This window comes from Melanaphis sacchari, unplaced genomic scaffold (assembly GCF_002803265.2).
Source record: "Melanaphis sacchari strain LSU unplaced genomic scaffold, SCAv2.0 Contig221_pilon_pilon, whole genome shotgun sequence".
NCBI lineage: Eukaryota > Metazoa > Arthropoda > Insecta > Hemiptera > Aphididae > Melanaphis > Melanaphis sacchari.
The window spans coordinates 1,059,060-1,079,131 of NW_020271098.1; the positions used below are offsets into that span (position 1 = coordinate 1,059,060).

The following is a 20,072-nucleotide window of genomic DNA, read 5'->3' on the forward strand; positions in this document are numbered from 1 at the left end:
CCGACTTGCCAGTTGTCACCGGATAATATCCGACGGATTTTCAGTGTGATTATATATTATTTAAAATATAATATTGTATTATCAGGTTTAATATAATATATTCAATATTGTAATAATATGACTAATGTCTAATATGTTATAGACTGTAGTAGTCGATCATTGAATCATGTTCTACTTTTTTTTATTCTCGAATCTGTCGTGTGTGCCGAGGTACTTTGTTCTGTAACTTAAACGATTTATCTATATTTTTTAATGGGTCTGTGACCCATTAAATTTAATATTGTTTTCTAATTCAATGTGTATTACCATTTTCATTTGTTAATATAGTTTTGTGCAATTTTTTTCTACTGTGTTAATTATTATTTGTCTACCTATTTTTCAAAATAAAACTTTAGCGTAATTCTTAGTATAATTTGTGCATATATAATTTAATTGTTATTTTACTTATACTTGTTTGGTGAATTGCATAGATATATTTAATTTATCGTTTGTTGTGATTATGGAAGAATACGGGGAAATTAATTTAACTAATCAAGAATTGCAAATGTTGTCAGATTTAGACAGGTAAAACATTTATGTGATTATACACATTACTTTAACTTTATGTACAATAATCTAATAAATACCATTATATTTTTTGCAAGTTATCCGCTAAGTTTATTTAGTTTAATAATTTTAAAATAGTGTTTATTGTTAAGTACATATTTACAAATATGATACGTTTGTAATGTTTTATAATGTAAACATTTGAGCTAATAATGGAGACTAAATATTTTTTTACAAATTAATTTAATATGATCAAGAAAAAATAAGTCATATAAAATGTATTTGTTCTGTAATATTTTTCACATAAAGTTCAAAAAAGAACAAAAATACTTGTATCATTATAGTTAGTATTAGATTTATATTTCCTAGATATAAGCTAATATATTTACCATATTTTTGTACTTCTTATGTGTTGTTTTAAATTCAGTGTAATAAAATGTATAATTGTGAAATGAAACTCTTGAAAGCAATTATATACCTGTTGTTGTTGTAAATAAAATGTATTTAAGGACAACAATGATATACTTATAATTACTTAATTTGTTTTTTAGAATAGTTCAGTTATTTGATTCTCAAATATATTATAATATTTAGATATTTCTCACAAACTTAAACTATTACAGTTATATAATTTATATTATATCTATTGATAAACCGTTAATTTTTCAACATTAAAAATAGGTATTGAATCTTGAATCTTATTCTTGTATGCTAAAATATTAAAATATCTAAGCATTTAACACATTTTTAAAGCATTAAAGATTATTAACAAATATTTGTAAATTGAAATACAGTAGAACCTTGATTATCTCGGGTAATCATGGGGAGAGGTCACACGGATAAATGAAAATCACGGTTAATCGAGACTTTTTATAATAATGACATTTTTTATTTAATTATAATTAGAAATGCATTGGTACAATTTCATAATAATGAAATTTTAAAAATTTTGATTCAATTATAATTAGAAATATAATAATCGATGTACAATATTGCTTATCTTCATATTATTATCGTCAAAAATGTCATTAATACGATTGTCAATATCGAGTATTATGTTTAAAAATTTTCAGAAGAGTGTACACGGTTAATCACAAACATGGATAATTGAGTCACAGTTAATCGAGGTTCTACTGTATTAAATTCATTCTTTCGAGTTGGCTAACTGTTGTAATAGAGTGTTAAAAATATATATTTAAAAAAGTACAGTGAGCAAATAAGATTTATGTTTTGTATTTTTTATATCATGTTTATTTTACTAAAATTATGTTTTGTGGCCCATATTTGATTGAGTTGTGAGCTAAAATTAGTTAATGTACTATAACTTCACTAGAGCAACATGTGATGTAACATGAAGTATAATGTTTGATTATAATTTTGTATTTATAGGCTATAGCATAAAACCTTGATATATTAAATCCTCTAAAAAACAGATTCATATATTTTTTTTTTTATTTAAATAAAAAAAATTTAGTCTGAATACAAATAATACAATAAGTAATTGTATTGACATGTATTTATTTTAAGTAAGGTAGAAGGCTTAAGAGAAGGGAGCATCCATTGACACTACTTCCAATATGAATTCAATTTAACTTCTATTAATGATAAAATCACATGGCCATTTTAATTTGAGGCGACGGGAAAGGTTGTCAGATAGTGTGATAGATGCTAGGTTGGCAGTTAGAGGATTAAAGTGTTTCAGTACGTTTTTATAGAACTTATTATAATTATACAATGTCAACACTGGTATCATTGAAACATGGGAGATTATGATGCAGGAATCTATTACTGACATACTACAAGAAATTAGTGAGGAGATGAAGATTTATTGATTGAAATGATTGAAAGATTTTTAAGTTTGAGTTTTTTGTATAACTATAGTTGAATGCCATATATCATTGCAGGGCGTATCAATTTCTTGTAAATTACTATATATCATTAGAACGAAAAATATTAACAATTTTGTTATGAATTTTTAAATTATGTTTTTTTTGTAACATAAAAATCAATTGATCTTGAATGGTTTTGTTAAAAAAATTGATTTTCGTAAAGAATAGTACAAACATCACTGATCTATCGCCAAAATGATTTGGGTAACACTGATGTTACCTTTTGTGCTTAGATATCAATGTTTAAAAGTTCATATGTTTTTCTACCAAATCATTAAAAAATAGTATAGTTAAAATATATAAATTATATTTTAGTAAAGTAGAACTTAATTAATTGCCATTACTCGCGCTTTACAGTAAAATCATATTGCTGCTTTGTGTGTGAGTTGGTTTATTTGAAATAATGTAGTACAGTTAAACAAAAGTAATTGACCAACTTTTTTAAAAATAATAATTGTAAATACATAATAAATAATCATTAAACGTTTAAATGTATGGATAATAAATAAATGTATAGTAAATTAAATAATAGTTATTTTATGTAAGTTATAATTTTTGAAAAAATAATAATTAATGTATATGTATGAAAAAAATATTAATTTCTCATTTAACTATCTTTTCGATTATCTGTTAAGGCTCTAGTGTCAAGACTGGTGGTTATAAAGGTTCTACTGTAACTAGTATTTGCTTTAACAAGATAGACAAAATGCATTTGTTTATGTGTTAAAAATATATAATATAGGTTTATCTTCACGAAATGTGTTGCTTAAATATTATTTTAATTATAAGTAATAATAAAATAATAAATCATTTCATCTAAAAATATATTTGAGAAAATCTTACTAAGCAGAATAACTAATTACTAAACTTACTGAAACTTTTTTATATTCCAATTAAAAAAATCACTTGATAGTTCTTGGTAAATTTTCCTTATGGTCAAAGGAACTTTTTTGATAATACATTTGTAAATTATTTTTTAAAAGTGCTAACTTTTTATGATTAACTAATATATATATATATTAGTATTATTATTTATAGTATGTTGATGTATAATATACTATTTTATGTTAGTTATTGACTATACCAACATTAAATTTATATATTTTTTATTTTTTTGTTATTGTGATATCTATTATCTACATATTACCTAATTACCTAACCTAGTATTTGTCATTAAAGATATTTGTTAATGATATATTTTATTAATAATTATCTTTTTAAATAGAAGTGTACTGACATTAGATCTATTTTATAACATATGAAGATAAGATTTTTATCAACTATTTGTGTTAGCTCTTTCAATATATAATGCAATTCTTTAGAAGATAAATAATAATTTTCTTAAAAAGTATTAATGTTCTTGAAAGTATATTTTCTACATAAAATATTGCTTTGTAATGATTTCAAATTAAGTAAAAAAAAAATTTGAATTATTTAAGATTTACTCTTATTTGAACTTTAATAATAGTAATATACAGTATTTACTATTATTATTTTGATTTGTATACCTTTTTTTATTCTATAATTAATTAACTTTTTTTTATATAAAATAGTGATGTTGTACATCTATATATTCTTTTTATATTTTAATTATTCATAATTATAATTGAAAAAAGTTATTAAACACACATATATTTTTATATTTGATATATAATATATATATTTTATTCTAGTCGAATGTATGGATTTTTGAAGTTAAATGATCCAAAAGAAGAAAAGAAAAAAACATTAGTTTTAAAGGTATGTATATGTTTTTCATTAATAACATATTTATACTATATAGTTTCTTAAAGAACACAAGATTTTGCTTAAATATTTTACACTTAAACCTCAACTTGAAGTGAAAAAATTTGTATTATTTATAATGTATTTCTTATAAAATAAAATTGAATTTTAGTAAAATTAAAAACTTTGTTCTTCATGAAACAACTTAATAATGAATATTATCTCAAAAATAAAACCATTGAACAATCATTAAAGATATGATACATTTTTTTTTTTTATATTTCATCTTCTTATATCTATTAGAAATCTAGCTATTCTCTAACATTAATCATATTTTTTAAAAGAAGATATTTATAATTTATCTGTTTATTTTAAATTTTGAAAATATCATATAAATATATATTGCTTTATATACATTAAAAAACATAATCACATGCTAAAAAGTATAATATTTAACTTAATCTAACTTAGGTAAGTATGTGGTAGTACTTGAAGCATTTACTGAGTGTTATATAAAGCCTATAATTTATACGATTACACCTAAAGATTTACATTGATATAATTGCATTAAATATGTTCTTAAATAATGACGCATTGTTGAAAAGCTATATTAAGATACATTGTAGAATATTTGGTATACATTTTTATTTTTTTTTATAATATAAATTATCACCAAAGCAAAACTTATAATGCACAAGATTTATCATCATACATTTTTTAAACAAAGAATGTGTTAATGTGAAAAAGACAAAAAAAACATGTCAGATACTTAAAATGTGCCTACATGATTAGTTGTGTTCTTCTGCAGAACATTGAATTAAGTATAAAAAAATTAAGTAAAATTTTAATTTTTCTGAATTTGTTGATAATAATCTGATAATTAAAAATAATATTTTATTATAATATTTCTATAAAGTATTTTAATAGCTGGTACTTAACATGTGAATTAAAAAAGTATAGGTTCATATAACATTTATATATAATAATTAATTTGATATTTAAATAGCCTATTATTTAAAAGTTTAAACCTTTAAACCTTAAAATCAGTTTCTCTATTTTCTTTTTTTAAAGTTTTTCCATGAAATTAATTAAAGATTGCCTTCATTAGTTTTTTGGGATTAATTTCCTAATGCAGTTTCTACTATTTTAATGTAAATAATTTGAAACCATATAATCATCATATAGATTTATTTCCTTATAAGGGCTAATAAGTTTACTCATATTGTTTAATAATACATGGGTATTTATTATATTTTTAAAATTTATAGTATTATTATTGTTTTCTACTAATAAATAACTATATACCTTTGTTATATTTGTAATATTTCAAACTAATTTTGTTTTCGATAGATAAAAAATCAGTTTATAAAATGAGTTATTAATTTAAGTAGTAGCTTAAATTTAATTATACATGATCCCAACATACCCAATCTAATCAGCAATTTCTATTTATTACTTTAAGTATTTTTATAAAATATAATTGTTTGAATTTATTCTAAATTATGAATTGGTTATTTCTAGGCAATAAAGTACCTTGAAAGGATGTTAATGCAAATGCAGAAAGAAAAAACAGAAGATGAATCCTCTAAAGCAATCAGCATTGATTCCAAAACTTATTGTAAACTAGGACATTTCCATTTATTGCTGGAAAACTATTCTAAAGGTATTTTATTATGAGTTCTATTAGTATATTTATTATGTTATTAAATTTTATTTATGTTATTATTATGAGTTACATTCTATAAAAAATGTGTAATGATTTAAAATTAAAATTTCTCACTATTGAGAGCTATTTCCAAAGTAAAAACCTATATTGATATATTAAAACTAATCCTATAAGTTATATTTAATATTTTAATAGATAACTGATAAAATAAAAATATTACACTTCACAGTACCTGTGTACTTATATCACTATTAGTTCATGTCAATCTTTTATGGTCAAACAATGAATAATATTAATTATTACCTGGTTATATTATTATTCAATTATTAAAGATTTATTTTGATTTTAAGCTTAGTAGTTAATATTTTTATGAATATTATCTATTAAAAACATTTGGGTTAATATTTATAATATTTGTTAGCATTATTATCATTTTAAACTTATATTGTAGTTGTTTTCATTATTACTTTAAATTATATACATTTATAATTTAATTTTGTTTCAGCAATGTCTGCATACCACAAATATTATAATGATGCAGAAACTAATCATTGGAAAGATGCTAATTTTTTGTATGGTCTTGGTCTTGTATATTTTCATTTTAACTCATATCAATGGTAAGAACTATAGTAATTTACACATATCGCTATTTAATTATATATTTTTAATAGAGTATCTAAATTCTAAATCATCAATAACAATACATAAATAATAACTTTTTTAATCTATAGTATTTGGTATTGAATTTTATTTTTACTTTTAAAGTATTTTGATTTAACAAAAATTTTTTTTTATAAAATTATACTTCTTACATTACAATGTATAAATTATATATTATAAACTCTGTTATATACTAAAATAAAAAATTTGTATTTATTTATTTTGTATTTACAGATGAGCTTCATTATATAATAGGTATAATATGAAAATAAACAAAATAAAAAATATTTTTGATACCTGTTTGGTACATGGAAATTTTGACAATTTATGTCAGTTAGTTTTTGTAATATATTGAGGAGGGTTGTTTTTAAATTTAAAATTAATAATAAATAATCATATTTCTAAAAGTGATTGTGACAAATTATCAAAAATTTAATTTAAAATCTAGAACCAAAATATTTTCTTAAAAAAACATAAATATAGATTAACCAATGTATCAGTTTAAAAATATAAAATAATGAAATAACTAATTTTAAATATTTATAATTAGGTTAGGCCGTATATTTTTAAATAATATTCAGTTATTAAGTATGATCTAATTAAGTTACTATAAAAACATTCATATCTATTTCTCATTAGATATTACTTTGAATTATTTATTTTTACAATCATCAGTTTTTAAACACTATATTTATATAAAGATCCCCATAAAAAATGTTTTTAATTTTATTCTTTTGTAACTGTTTTGTCTGTGAGTAAATATAAATTTAAGATAGTTAAAATTTCATCTAATAAATGTATCGTAAATGTAGAAAATTAGATGATTTTTACTGAAGATTATCATAGTTTTATGAATCAATAAAGCAGATAAACGTTTTACAAATTAATCTATTATTTATAAATATTTCAAACCTAGATAATAGATTTAAAGTGGCTTAGAAAACTGTGTAAACGTAGTTTCATTCTAATAAATTTTGATCTTCAAAATATTTAAAACGAGGAACTTAAAAAAAAAATCTATGAACTAAAAGTATTAAGTAAATAGTTAGTAGTTGTGATAAAGAAATATACATTCGTTCCTTTAAAAATGCAAAGGTAGATTGAGAAAATAGCGCTTTTAGTTTGATAAAATTCACTCGATATATAACTACGTACGTTGTACTGATATTGTATATTGTATATATTATAATTTATATTTTATAGGATATATTGTGGAGTAAAATAAACCAGTTGGGTAGATGGCTGTGGCGTAAACCGTCCGTTTACATACAGCTTTCTGTAACGTCAATACGTCATAAATTCATAATGATAATAATAATTAATATCCAATAAGGAATAAGTAGATTGTTGTAATTACAGTAATAAAGTAATAATTATAATAATTATAGTTATGATGGTTTTTAAAATCGTGTTTACGGTCGCTGTTATACGTTCCTCTGAGATAGAACGTACACGGCTATCACAGTTGTAGCTCGCGAATCGTTGCCTTCAAGAGCCGACTACTCAAAGCTTATTCACCAGTCCGCCGGTCAGCGACAACTGCCGTCTGGCCGACACTGAACAGAGTACAATTGTTTACTCTTTGCGCGTGCGCGATAACAACAATACCGCTCGGCGACGGACCGGACAGATGTGAGTTTGGCAACCACTGAAGTGTCTCACGCGCCGAGATTAGCGTCCCACAGGTCAACGTTTAGAGCGTTTTCATGTACGCGCAGCAGTGACGCAGTGTATATCTTGTACGTGTTCGTAGTCGCCTTCGAACGTACACCCGTAGGCCGTAGTAGGGATGCGCTGCCGCCGCCGCCTCCTCTTCGGCATCCTTCTTCTCTTATAACCTCTTCGTCATTATTGTTTCCGCCCCACCCCCCGACCCGCTGCCGTCGTTTCTTCACAACCGTGGTCGCCCGTAATTTGCCTCGGCGGCGGGGCAGCCCTTCTCCCACTCGTTTTTTTTAATCTGTCTCTCTCACGCGCCCGTCTCTTCCCATTGCGCATCCCTTCTCACTCGCGCTGCGTTCCCTCCCACCGCGCCGCTGCTGCTATTCGGGGGGGAGACGCCCGACGCACGCACATCCATCCGAAAGACCCTCTTTTTTTTCACAACGACCGACGACGACAATGTCCTCAACACCGCACGACCTGCAACTGTTCATTTTATAACAATAATAATATTATATATTGTTTCGTCTTTTTAAAAAAATCTTATCCTTTCCCTCCTCCGTTTTTGTTTTTACTGTGCGGCCGTGCGGGTCGACAATAAATTTTATTTATTTCCTTCTTGTTAGTTTTAGTCACCGCCGTTTGTCCGTTTCAAATGCCTTCGGTCGTTGTTTACATATACCGATTGATAATTTCGCACGTAGCGTTCAGTGTTCATTAGTTTGTAAGCCACCGCTGTTGTTTTAGTGTTCGACGTTCGTACGGTTCGTTTTGTTCTGTGTTCATAACTCGTCGTACACACATCCACACGCGCACACTCAAACACTCACGCGCGTGCTCCTCGCGCATACGCACGTACTGTCTCCTGTTATCTCAGGTAAATGTTGACGCATGTATATATATATGTGTGTATTGTTGTATAGTATTATAATTACCATAGGTATTATAAATGTTTCCTGTCTTGTCTCCGACGACGACGAAGACGGCACTCTCGCGCGTTCAATCCGTCAGCGCGGTGGCACCGATGACCGATCTACGATCATACCGCCGCTAAGTGGTTTTTTTTTTTTGTTTTTTTTTTCACGCATTTTTATTTTTCCCAAGATAATAAACATTACGCTATCATCACCGCCGCACCGCGCATAGTATCGGCCGTGTCGCTCGCGGCTTGTAAACAAAACGCCAACGCGCTGAACCACCGTGTCTCGCGTAGGCACTAGGCGCATTGGCCTTTTGCCGTCCTGCTGCCACTGTTGCCTGCGGTCATCGTTGTGTAATATGTAGTTTTAGTTGGTTTTCGTTCGGGTTTTTCGTTACTGTATTATTTTTTTGTTTTCAAACGTGGCTTCGCTTCGTCGTTGATTTTCCTCTTTACGCTGCACGTTTGTACGACCGTCTAAAACTAGTACGATAAATATATATATACAACGGACCGTCTTCGTTCAGTGTTGGTTTCTTTCATTCAATCTTGTCTACGTCGTTTGTTATTTCTATGATATTGTAATAATGGGTATGTTATTGAATATTATGGAGTTTTGTTGTCAACAATGATTAGGTATTTAGTGTCATACTCTGTAGCCTACTTTATTGTAATTTGTAGTAGTGGCATTTACCATTTTTGCTGTTTGGTTAGAGTATGATCAACAGTATTTGTTGACAACACTTATATGTTATAGTTTTTTTTTTCGTTTAATATCTATTTAATGAGTAATTTTTAAAATAACTTTTTAATTATTAATGTTTGAATTGTTAAAAAATGTTATCTAACAATGAATTGTTTACCTAAGACATGTACAATAATTTGTATTTACAATTTTTTTTTTATTTTAATAGTTGAGTATATTTTATCATATTCTACGGTAATGTTTTATGTGCTAAAAGATATAAATTTCTATTTCGAGGACAACAAGCGTTGAATACCTATTATTTATTATATGCCAGGAGCTAAGCTGTAACAATTGTATAGTTGGTCCTACACCTACTTACTTAAAACAATTATTAATATTTTATTCTTTCTAAATAGTTGGTCATTATGCTATTGACTCGGTACTCTCAGTTAATAATTATTACAAAACAAATGTTAAATAACAGTTATATTTCTCTACTTTAAGTATTTGTATTATCAACACTTTATTTTAATGTTAAAGGAAACATTTGTATTTATACTTAGATAGTATTATTATAAAACTAATAATTTCTTAAATCTATTTAAGCCAATACTTATTCTAAATATATTTTATTTACCTATTATAACAAATAATGGTTTAAAAAAATATTCTTCATTAACTATATTGTTAATTGGATTAATATTATTTAATATTTTATTGCTTCATTTTTTCAATAGTTCATAATTCAAAATTTAAAAAAATAAATCATAGGTAGTAGGTATTAATGAATTTATATTATTTAATAATAATTATTATTTTTGGAATTATTAAATAAAAATAATTATCAGCAACTATAAATTTTTTTAGTTACAAGTTTTTAATTTTATGGACAATTAATGGTAGAAAATAAATAGTTTTTAATTGTTTAATTCTAATTTTGTTTTAGCCTTAAAAAATTTCATACCTTACTTACCTAGTTACTTAATTAATTCTATACTAATCTTATCTTATTACGATGTCATTATGGTCAAAATTATTCTTTTTAACACTCAGGCATGAAAAATGTTTTTTATATAATTTTTATGAATAAAAATTTACTGAAAAATTGAAACTAAGTTATTTGTTAAAAATATTTAGGATTATATTTAAATTAAATCTCAATATTTTATAACTTAACAATATTTTACATTTAAAACAATAATCTATGTAGGTATAACAAGTATAATTGTTATTAATCAGATCATTCATTATAGGTTTAAAATATTTGAGACGCCCTTTTATTAAATTTTAATTTCAATATACTTTAATTTAATGATTGTTAAAATAATTTAAAAAAAAATAATAATTAAATAAACCAACATTATACTTTACGTATATTCTGCCAGTTTGGCATTTTGTCAAAATCATCAAACATCACTAATCACTATTTATCCTATTGACTATTATAAAGTTATTTTAAGCTCTTGGTATGAACACATAATGCATTTGTATTTAGCTTTCAAATTTTTTTAACAAATCTAGTATACTTTATTGTAGAATAAATTTAACTAATTGGTTTTCAGGTCTATTCAGTTTTTTCAAAAATTACTTTATATTGACCCAAATTACCAACGAGCCAATGAAGTACATCTTAGATTGGGTTTGATGTACAAAGTGTTTAACGAATGGGAAACAGCGTTAAAACATTTAAAACATGCTTATTCAGATGTTAGTTTAAGCACATTTTCAAAACTTGAAAGTATGATTTTTATAATTTTTTAAGGTTTTTTATTCCTTTATTTATTTATTTTTATTTTTAGTAAGTTTTCACATAGCACACTTATATGAAGTACAAGGCAAGTATAAGTTAGCTAAAGATCATTATGAACAACTCTTAAATGATTCAAAAATTACTGTTCATTTACGTGCTGATATTTGTAGACAGTTAGGTTAGTACATACAAGATATTAAAAGGTGTTTTATAAAGTTAAAATGAATTAAATATTTTTATAGGATGGATGTACCACAGTTGTGAATGTCTAGGGGATAAAAATCACCGTGAAACAGTTGCTATTCAATATTTACAAAAATCTATTGAAGCTGACAATAAATCAGGACAGTCTCTTTATTTATTAGGACGTTGTTATGCAAGTGTTGGAAAAGTTCATGACGCATTTATAGCATATCGTAATTCTGTGGAAAAATCTGAAGGAAATGCAGACACATGGTGTTCTATTGGGTAAATTAAAATTTTTATCACATGATTTAAGATATTATAATTTATGATTTACTGAATAATATTTTTAAAAAATTATGACCTTCAAGATTTAAATGGATATAATTACATTTTATAACCATAAACAATAATTGTTATATTAATAAAATAGATTTTAAATAATGTATGTTTTACTTAAAAATAGTTAATATTTTTTCAAAATATATTGTTTATTTTTTCTTGAATAAACTTATTAAAATAACTAATGCATTGTTTTAAAATCAAGTAATCATTTAATTTTTCATTATTGAGAATTTACTTATTTGTTAATTGTATTATAGAGTACTCTATCAACAACAGAATCAGCCTATGGATGCATTGCAAGCATACATATGTGCAGTGCAATTAGATAAAGGCCACAGTGCAGCTTGGACTAATCTTGGTATGTTAATTTTACATGATCATACTAAGTTTATAAGAATTTTAATAACATTTTTGTTTCAGGTATATTATATGAAAGTTGTAACCAACCAAAAGACGCTCTTGCTTGTTATGTTAATGCAACAAAAGGTAATGCAGTAATAAATGAAACGTCGATCAAAACAACCTTAAATGTTCCAGCATCTGCTGTATCGAACATGAATCCTAATCTTGGTCAGCGAATTAAATTTTTACAAACTCATTTATGCAATGCACCTATGCCTAGTATTACTAGCAAGTAAGTTTTATTTTTTAAACTTGTATTTTGGTGAAATTTGTATTGATATGTTGTATGAATATTTTAGGCGACGACAATTACCTTCAATTGAAGAGGCTTGGAATTTACCAATTTCAGCAGAAATGTCTTCAAGACAACAACAACAACAACAACAGCAGCAGCAGCAGCAACAACAGCAACAACAAAAGACTGGACAAACTCCATTTCAAAAGTCACAGGATATGATTGCTACTCCCCATGGGCAACCACCCCCGTATAATTCATCCAAACAAGATAACCCGTTAGAAAATAACATCAAACGAATCAAAGTAAATGTTTGTTGCTTAATAAATTATTTCTATTTTCAAATTAAAAAAAAAAAAAAAATTTTACTATTAGGTTGAGCCTCAAACTGGTAGTAACAGTAATCCTCCTCAACCTGCATTTTATTTAAATAGTCAGCAAATGCATACAATGAATGTTCTTCAACAAAATTCTCATAATTTATCACATCAACAACAAGTAAATAATAATAATATAGATGCATTTTGTTGATTTTACTCATAAGTATATCTTATTTATGGGATTTAATCTATCTAGGCTTTGCTACAACAGCTGCAAAATAACTATCGTATGATGCAACAACATCAACAACAATTACGGTTGAAACAGCAAAATAGCCCTAGTCAACAAGGACAATATCAAAATACTACTGTGATAAAACAGTTCTCTGACCAAAATCGTGGAGATTCAAAATCCAATGATTTAATTGATGGTTCAAGCGAAAATCAAGAATTGGATAGAGAATTGCAAGCTCTCCTATCCCATAAGGAATTAACTACTTCATTAGCTGAAGATTTGCTCAAACAGTTTGGTTCATCAGATGAATTAAATATTAAAAATGAAACTAACACCACTACATCACCTCAAGGTATAACTATTTAAAATCAAATAATTATATTTTGTTTATACACTACAATAATATATATTGCTAAAATCAAACTTTATTTAAATATTTTAAGAAGTTAAAACCATACAACAGCCTACAACTGAAAAAGTGGTTAGGTATCAAGATTCAAGTTCATTGGACACTGATTATTCTTTGGATTTAACTGCTGAAGAGGTTTTAGAGATTGCTCAGTGAGTAATAATTAAAATAAATTTAATTCAAAGTTCAGCATTAATTGATTTTACTGTTATTATATAAAACCATAAATAATTAATATATTGAGTTGTCAACGTATGATATAATAATATTAAAGGAACTTCATAAATTCAATTATTTAATAATCTGTGATTCATAAGGAAGTATCAATAATTATCTTTTTAGGATTTATAAATTGTGATTTCAATAAAACTTGGGTATTAATTACATAATTATATTGAATTCAAGTTAAAAAAAATGTCTGTTCTCTTAGTATTAATTTATCATACGTTTATTTTGTATCCAGTATTCATTAATAATGACAAACTCATTAAATCCTCATCATTAACTTTTACATGTTATTTTCTTGCAAACATATACATATACTATAACACATTTGAGTTCACCAAAAGTAATTTTATTTTTTAACTTAAATGTTGGAGCAAAATTATCAAACTTAAAATAAGAATATTATCTTTGTTTTTACATACATTATTTATGATTCAATTTTTAAGTTTGTTGTGATTACTGTTTTCAATAATATTGGCCTTAAAACAAATAATATTACCTTTCAGTTAAATAATAGGTTGTTAATTTACTCTAATAATAAAGCTAATAATACAAAATTGGTTTCTCTGAACACACATTTATAGTTTAGAAGATGGAGACATACATGGTACTTTTGGTCGGTGACTATTAACAATGTTTGAGTACTGCTTCTATTAACGATTGTTAAAATTAAGTTAATAATTTACATGTGGTAGAAAATGTGATATATTGGTTGGTTTTTCGACGATAGGATGGATCATCTATTTGAAGAGCTTGATGTCACATAAAACTCAACTAAATAGCTATTTAGATGTTGAAGAGATGTTCTCCTAATTTATTGTTTTGCCATTTAGTTGATCTTTATAACTGTTCAATATTCTGTGTGTGAGCACTTGTTTTTGAATTTACAAAATAGTATGTGTGGTTAACTGTTTGGTGATTAAAACCAGCCTTTTCTAATTCTTCTGTTTTATAACCACGCCAAAAATCTAAATGCAGTGTTAATATTATTAATATTATTTTTGATTACAAATACTGTAATTTTTGTAATAAAAATGGGAATTTCAGAACCACCAACATAATAAACGTATAAATATACCCCAAAATAGTCTGTAATCGCAACAAACAAATAGTACACAATAAATTATATAAGTATGACATCCTTTTAATACTTTGGGTTTCAATAAGACATTACACTTATAATCATTCTCTTCATCTTATAAACATATAAAATAGCAAATTGTACATTCTGAAGAATTATTTTAACTCCTTTAAGCTTAATATTATAGTGAATTTACCTATTTCAAATTTAAAAGTTAGAATATTAACTAGTAAACCTTGTAGGTTTTTTAATATTTTAATTAAGCAAGTTTTATAGTGTTTTAAAATTTTAAATTATTTTTGAATTTTTCAATGTTCATAACTTGCTTTAAAATTCAAATTTAAAAGTACCTTAATTGGTAATATTTTTATTTTTAAATTTATTAATAGGTACATTCACTGTAATATTAAGCATAAAAGAATTCAAAGGATTCTTCTGAACATTTAATTTGCTATGTTTTATGTTTGTAAGATTGCCACAATGCATGTGGGTATAGCACTATAGCATCTTCTTAATATTTATTTATATGTGATTTCTATAATATTAATATTATCAATATTTTTTTTTAATTTCTTTATAATGGTATAAATTTAATGAAATAAATTATAGCTACAATATAATAAAATTGAGGTATGAGATACTTTTATAAATATTTTTATGATTAAATTTAGAAGTTAAAAATGATTAATAATTACTAAAGTTTAATTGATGATAAAAGGGAAAAATAAACATTTAATTTTATTATAAATTTATACAGTCTTAAATATATGAGAAAAATCTTACCTAACATCACTTAAGGAGAAAATGCATCCATTTTCAATTTGACTAACAGGTGATTTTGTGTTCTTTGTGTTCACTTATCACCTGTGTTTCTTTGTTTTTAAACACCTGACTATGTATTACTTACTTTTTGTTTTATTTATTTACTATTTTAATTGTTTAATAGTTTTTTTTTTTATTATTATTGTATTAAAGTAATATTCAAAAGCCACCTAGAAAATTGGTTTTCTGTTTATAACCAATCTAGTAAAATATTTATTTTTTTATTCATCAACACTACACACTAAAAGCTTAACAACCTATTTTTACAATTTAATGATTTATATTTGGTCTTATAATACTATTGTCTGCATAATATTAGTTTCAAGTTTCAATCGATTATATAGTTTGGGTTGTGTAATGAATTTGTTAAAAATTGTTTGATTAAGGTTTCATAATGAATACATTTTTCTTCATTTGGAATTTTTGTTTATGATATGCTAGACAATAAAATAAACTGAGAACATTCAGTGCCAATTGTAAATTGATATTAAGTCCTATTAAAGTCAATTTTAATGTTTCTACTTTTTACAAATTAATTAATATAATATAATCAAACGACTTGGAATTAAAATTAAATATTATTTACAATTCAAATTGTATCTTGACTTGAGTATATTTATTTGTAATTTGTACTTATATATTTAGGAAAGAAACAGGGCCTGGTATGTGGAATAGAAATGTATTGAGTCCAAATGGACCGCCACCCACACCTCCTGAACCTCCTCCTCAACAATTAACACGTGAACAATTACTGCCATCTACTCCATCGGTTATGCTTGAAAATAAAAAAGATGCATTTAGTCCAAGATTACAAGAATTTTGTTTAAAAAATCCTATTGCTGTTGTTCGATGCTTAGCTGGTGCCCTAAAATTAGGTAAATAAAATATTGGTATTGTACTATTAGTTTAAATGTTTAGTATTATTATTTAAATGTATTTATTTATTTATTATTTTTAGATTTGGGATTATTTTCAACTCGGTCATTAGTAGAAACTAATCCAGATCATTCTGTTGAAGTTCGAACTCAAGTAATGCAGAGTAGCGATGATAATTGGGATGTAAAACAAAATCGAAGAGGATGGGCTTGTATAAGTCATCGATCACATACAACCATTGCTAAATATGCTCAATACCAAGCTTCCAGTTTTCATGAATCAATAAGAGTTAGTATTTTTTAATGGTCATTTATTAACTGTAATTAAAATATATATTATTTATTTTATACTTGGTGATTAATATTAATTGTGTACACTCATTATCTCAAAATAAAATATTTTTTTTTACCAATTTTTTTTAAGTACAATTTTTTTCATTTTTACTTTTTTTAAATATGATATAGGTTTTATACTTCAAAGTAAAACATTTTTTAATTATTTTAATGTTAATAAATTAAATTACAGTTATAAAAATTTATAAATTTTTTGTTTTTGATGGGGCTACAAATTAAATGAAAATATAATCGATTAATTTTAATAGTTAAAATAATCTAAGTGAGTATTCTTCAATTAAAGAATTTCTATTTAAATTAGTAAACTTCTATATAAATGTTTTGAATTATATTTTTTATTATAGGTATAGTAATTTATTATTTTAATACTTAAAATATAGTGAACTCTCTTAAAGTTTCAAATAAATTAATATACTTTGAATTATTCAAGTTAATAATATTTTGTGTCACTGCATGGTTGGGTATAGTCTTTTAGTGTGTTAATTAATCTCTGAGTTTTAAAAAATACTTAAAAAGTAGAATTTAGTGTAATAAATGGTAAACTGCAAAAATAAATTAATAAATTTTATTATTGGTTTAAATTGTGTTAACTTTTAGTTATTATTTGTGTATAATTTTTATTTATTTATATTTAATATAAATTTAGGATGAAAAAGATGGTATACCAAGTGTTCATTCAGTTCCTAATTCAAATTTGTCTGACTCTGATTCTAAAGACTCAATTACAATGGAAAAAAAACGAAAAAAGAATTTTGTGAGTTGTTTATTATAGCAATACTTATAGTATCTGTTTAACAATGGTTTTAAATTTTAAAGAATTTACCTGGTGTGAAACCTCCTGCTGGTAGTAAAATGCTCAAGTTTGGAACCAATGTGGATTTGTCTGATGAGAAAAAATGGCGACCACAACTCCAAGAACTTACTAAGCTACCAGCATTTGCAAGAGTAGTCTCTGCTGCTAATATGCTTTCACATGTTGGACATTCAATATTAGGCATGAATACTGTTCAGTTATACATGAAAGTAAGAATTATCTATTATTGTGTCTAATTTTATTGAGACACTAAGCTTATTATTTTTTTTTTCATTTTTAAAAAGGTTCCTGGTAGCAGAACACCTGGACATCAAGAGAATAACAATTTTTGTTCGATTAATATTAATATTGGTCCTGGTGATTGTGAATGGTTTGCTGCGCCTGATGCTTACTGGGGTGTTATTAATAATCTTTGCGAAAAGTAAGTTTAACAAAAAATAAATTGGTTGATAAAATCAACATTTTTATTGAATAACTTAATAAATATCAATTTTTGTTATTTTACCAAAGATATGGCTTAAATTACTTACATGGATCTTGGTGGCCATTGGTTGAAGATTTACTTGCAGCAAATGTCCCTTTGTATAGATTTTTACAAAGACCTGGTGATATGGTTTGGGTTAATTCAGGTAATATTGGTTGAAAAAAACTATTGCGTGTGTGTTTAATTAAATTTCTAAAATTTCTATATTATTAGGTTGTGTTCATTGGGTTCAAGCTGTTGGTTGGTGTAATAATATTGCGTGGAATGTTGGTCCTTTAACAGCTAGACAATATCATCTTGCTATAGAACGCTACGAATGGAATAAACTGCAAAGTTATAAGAGCATTGTACCAATGATTCATTTAAGTTGGAATTTAGCAAGGAATATTAAAGTGTCAGACCCAAGACTTTATGATCTTATTAAGTAAGTTATTATAACGTTATTTCACTAATAACATGTTATTAAAAAAATAAAATAATGTTGTTGTTGAAATAGAATGTGCTTAATGTGCTCTTTACGTCAATGCGGTATAACCTTGGAATTCATAAAAGTTAAAAAAATTCAAACTCGTTTTCACGGAAGAGGCAAAAATGAAGCTTCACATTATTGTCATGACTGTGATGTAAGATATTTTTATTTTTCATATTTATTATGTTTATTACTACTGGTATCCACTATGTGCATTTAATGACAAATAATACTATATCATAGTACTTAAAAAAAAAAAGAAATTGCGAATGCTATTTTGTTAGATACCATAATTATATTAAAATTTTGAGATTTTATTATTTCTGTGCTCTTATTAATTTTAAATAATTGTTTAGGTGGAAGTATTCAATATTCTTTTAATCCGAGAACAAGAGAAAAAACATTGTGTTTATTGTGTTATTTGTGCAAAGAAACAATCTCCTAATTTGGAAGGATTTGTCTGCTTAGAAGAGTATAAAATGTCTGAGCTAATAGAAATTTACAACAGTTTTGTATTACATTGTCATACTACTCCTGTATTGCCACCTAGTAATAATACTACAGCGCAATTAACGTAAGTTACTGCGATAAAAAAAAAAAAAAAAATTTTTTTTTATTATTAATATGTAATGAATACATATATGTATGTGTTTGTATATAGATATATATATATATATATATATATATATATATATATAGTGTATTTGTATGTATATTTATGTATACAAACAGTTCAAAATATTTGAATGTTTTAAGTATTTTACCTAATTTAAAAAAAATATTTTCTACAAAACTTTAATTTTGAAAAAATTAATGAACACCAATGATTCTCAACTGTGAAAAATATCAGCATTGAATTTATTTTTGAACCGTTTATTATATTTAAAAGTCTTATTAAGGTAACAAGTTTAAACATCATAGCAGCTTACATATATAATGAATAAAATGTAAATTGTCTGATTTGTGATGTATATGTAAGCAACAAATGTATACATCATATAATGGCTTATGAATCTATTCTTTATGTATACATTTTCTTTATTTGATAACTATTTTGACTTTTACACTTTTATACATAATTTAAATCTACATATATTTTTTAAATTGTAGATTCTTAAAGCTTAAACTACTTCGTGCTTAACATGAAAATTTTATAGTAAACGGTTCTTAAGTATAAAATGTATTTCATGAAGAATTTTTCCATTTAATTGTCTATTAAGGTAAATTTTAAATTTAAGTTTATGGCAGCTCATTGCACACATGTGTTCACATAAATTGTACAAAATTTAAAGGACTGTTAATGCCATTTATAGT

At 25.2% G+C, this 20,072-nt stretch overlaps 1 protein-coding gene across 4 annotated transcripts; it reads left to right on the forward strand.

The window, feature by feature from the left end:
• The first annotated feature begins 98 nt into the window (after window positions 1–98).
• On the forward strand, window positions 99–19,397 carry LOC112594117 (lysine-specific demethylase 6A). Of its 4 annotated transcripts, none has more exons than XM_025338748.1 (22): window positions 99–564; window positions 4,109–4,175; window positions 5,682–5,823; window positions 6,332–6,443; window positions 11,318–11,493; window positions 11,555–11,683; window positions 11,748–11,973; window positions 12,291–12,391; window positions 12,454–12,667; window positions 12,735–12,975; window positions 13,046–13,168; window positions 13,247–13,577; window positions 13,672–13,786; window positions 16,408–16,637; window positions 16,721–16,926; window positions 17,638–17,745; window positions 17,808–18,014; window positions 18,090–18,226; window positions 18,316–18,434; window positions 18,503–18,713; window positions 18,786–18,912; window positions 19,115–19,397. In XM_025338748.1, the coding sequence occupies exons 1-22, from the start codon at window positions 500–502 to the stop codon at window positions 19,334–19,336; spliced, it is 3,609 nt and encodes a 1,202-aa protein (XP_025194533.1). In that variant the 5' UTR covers window positions 99–499; the 3' UTR covers window positions 19,337–19,397. The 4 variants fall into 4 exon arrangements, with proteins under 4 accessions (XP_025194533.1, XP_025194532.1, XP_025194535.1 ...); XM_025338747.1 differs by having other exon boundaries at window positions 500–564; window positions 13,669–13,786; window positions 19,115–19,396; XM_025338750.1 differs by lacking the exons at window positions 99–564; window positions 4,109–4,175; window positions 5,682–5,823; window positions 6,332–6,443 and adding an exon at window positions 8,941–9,025 and having other exon boundaries at window positions 13,669–13,786; window positions 19,115–19,336.
• Window positions 19,398–20,072: the final 675 nt, after the last annotated feature.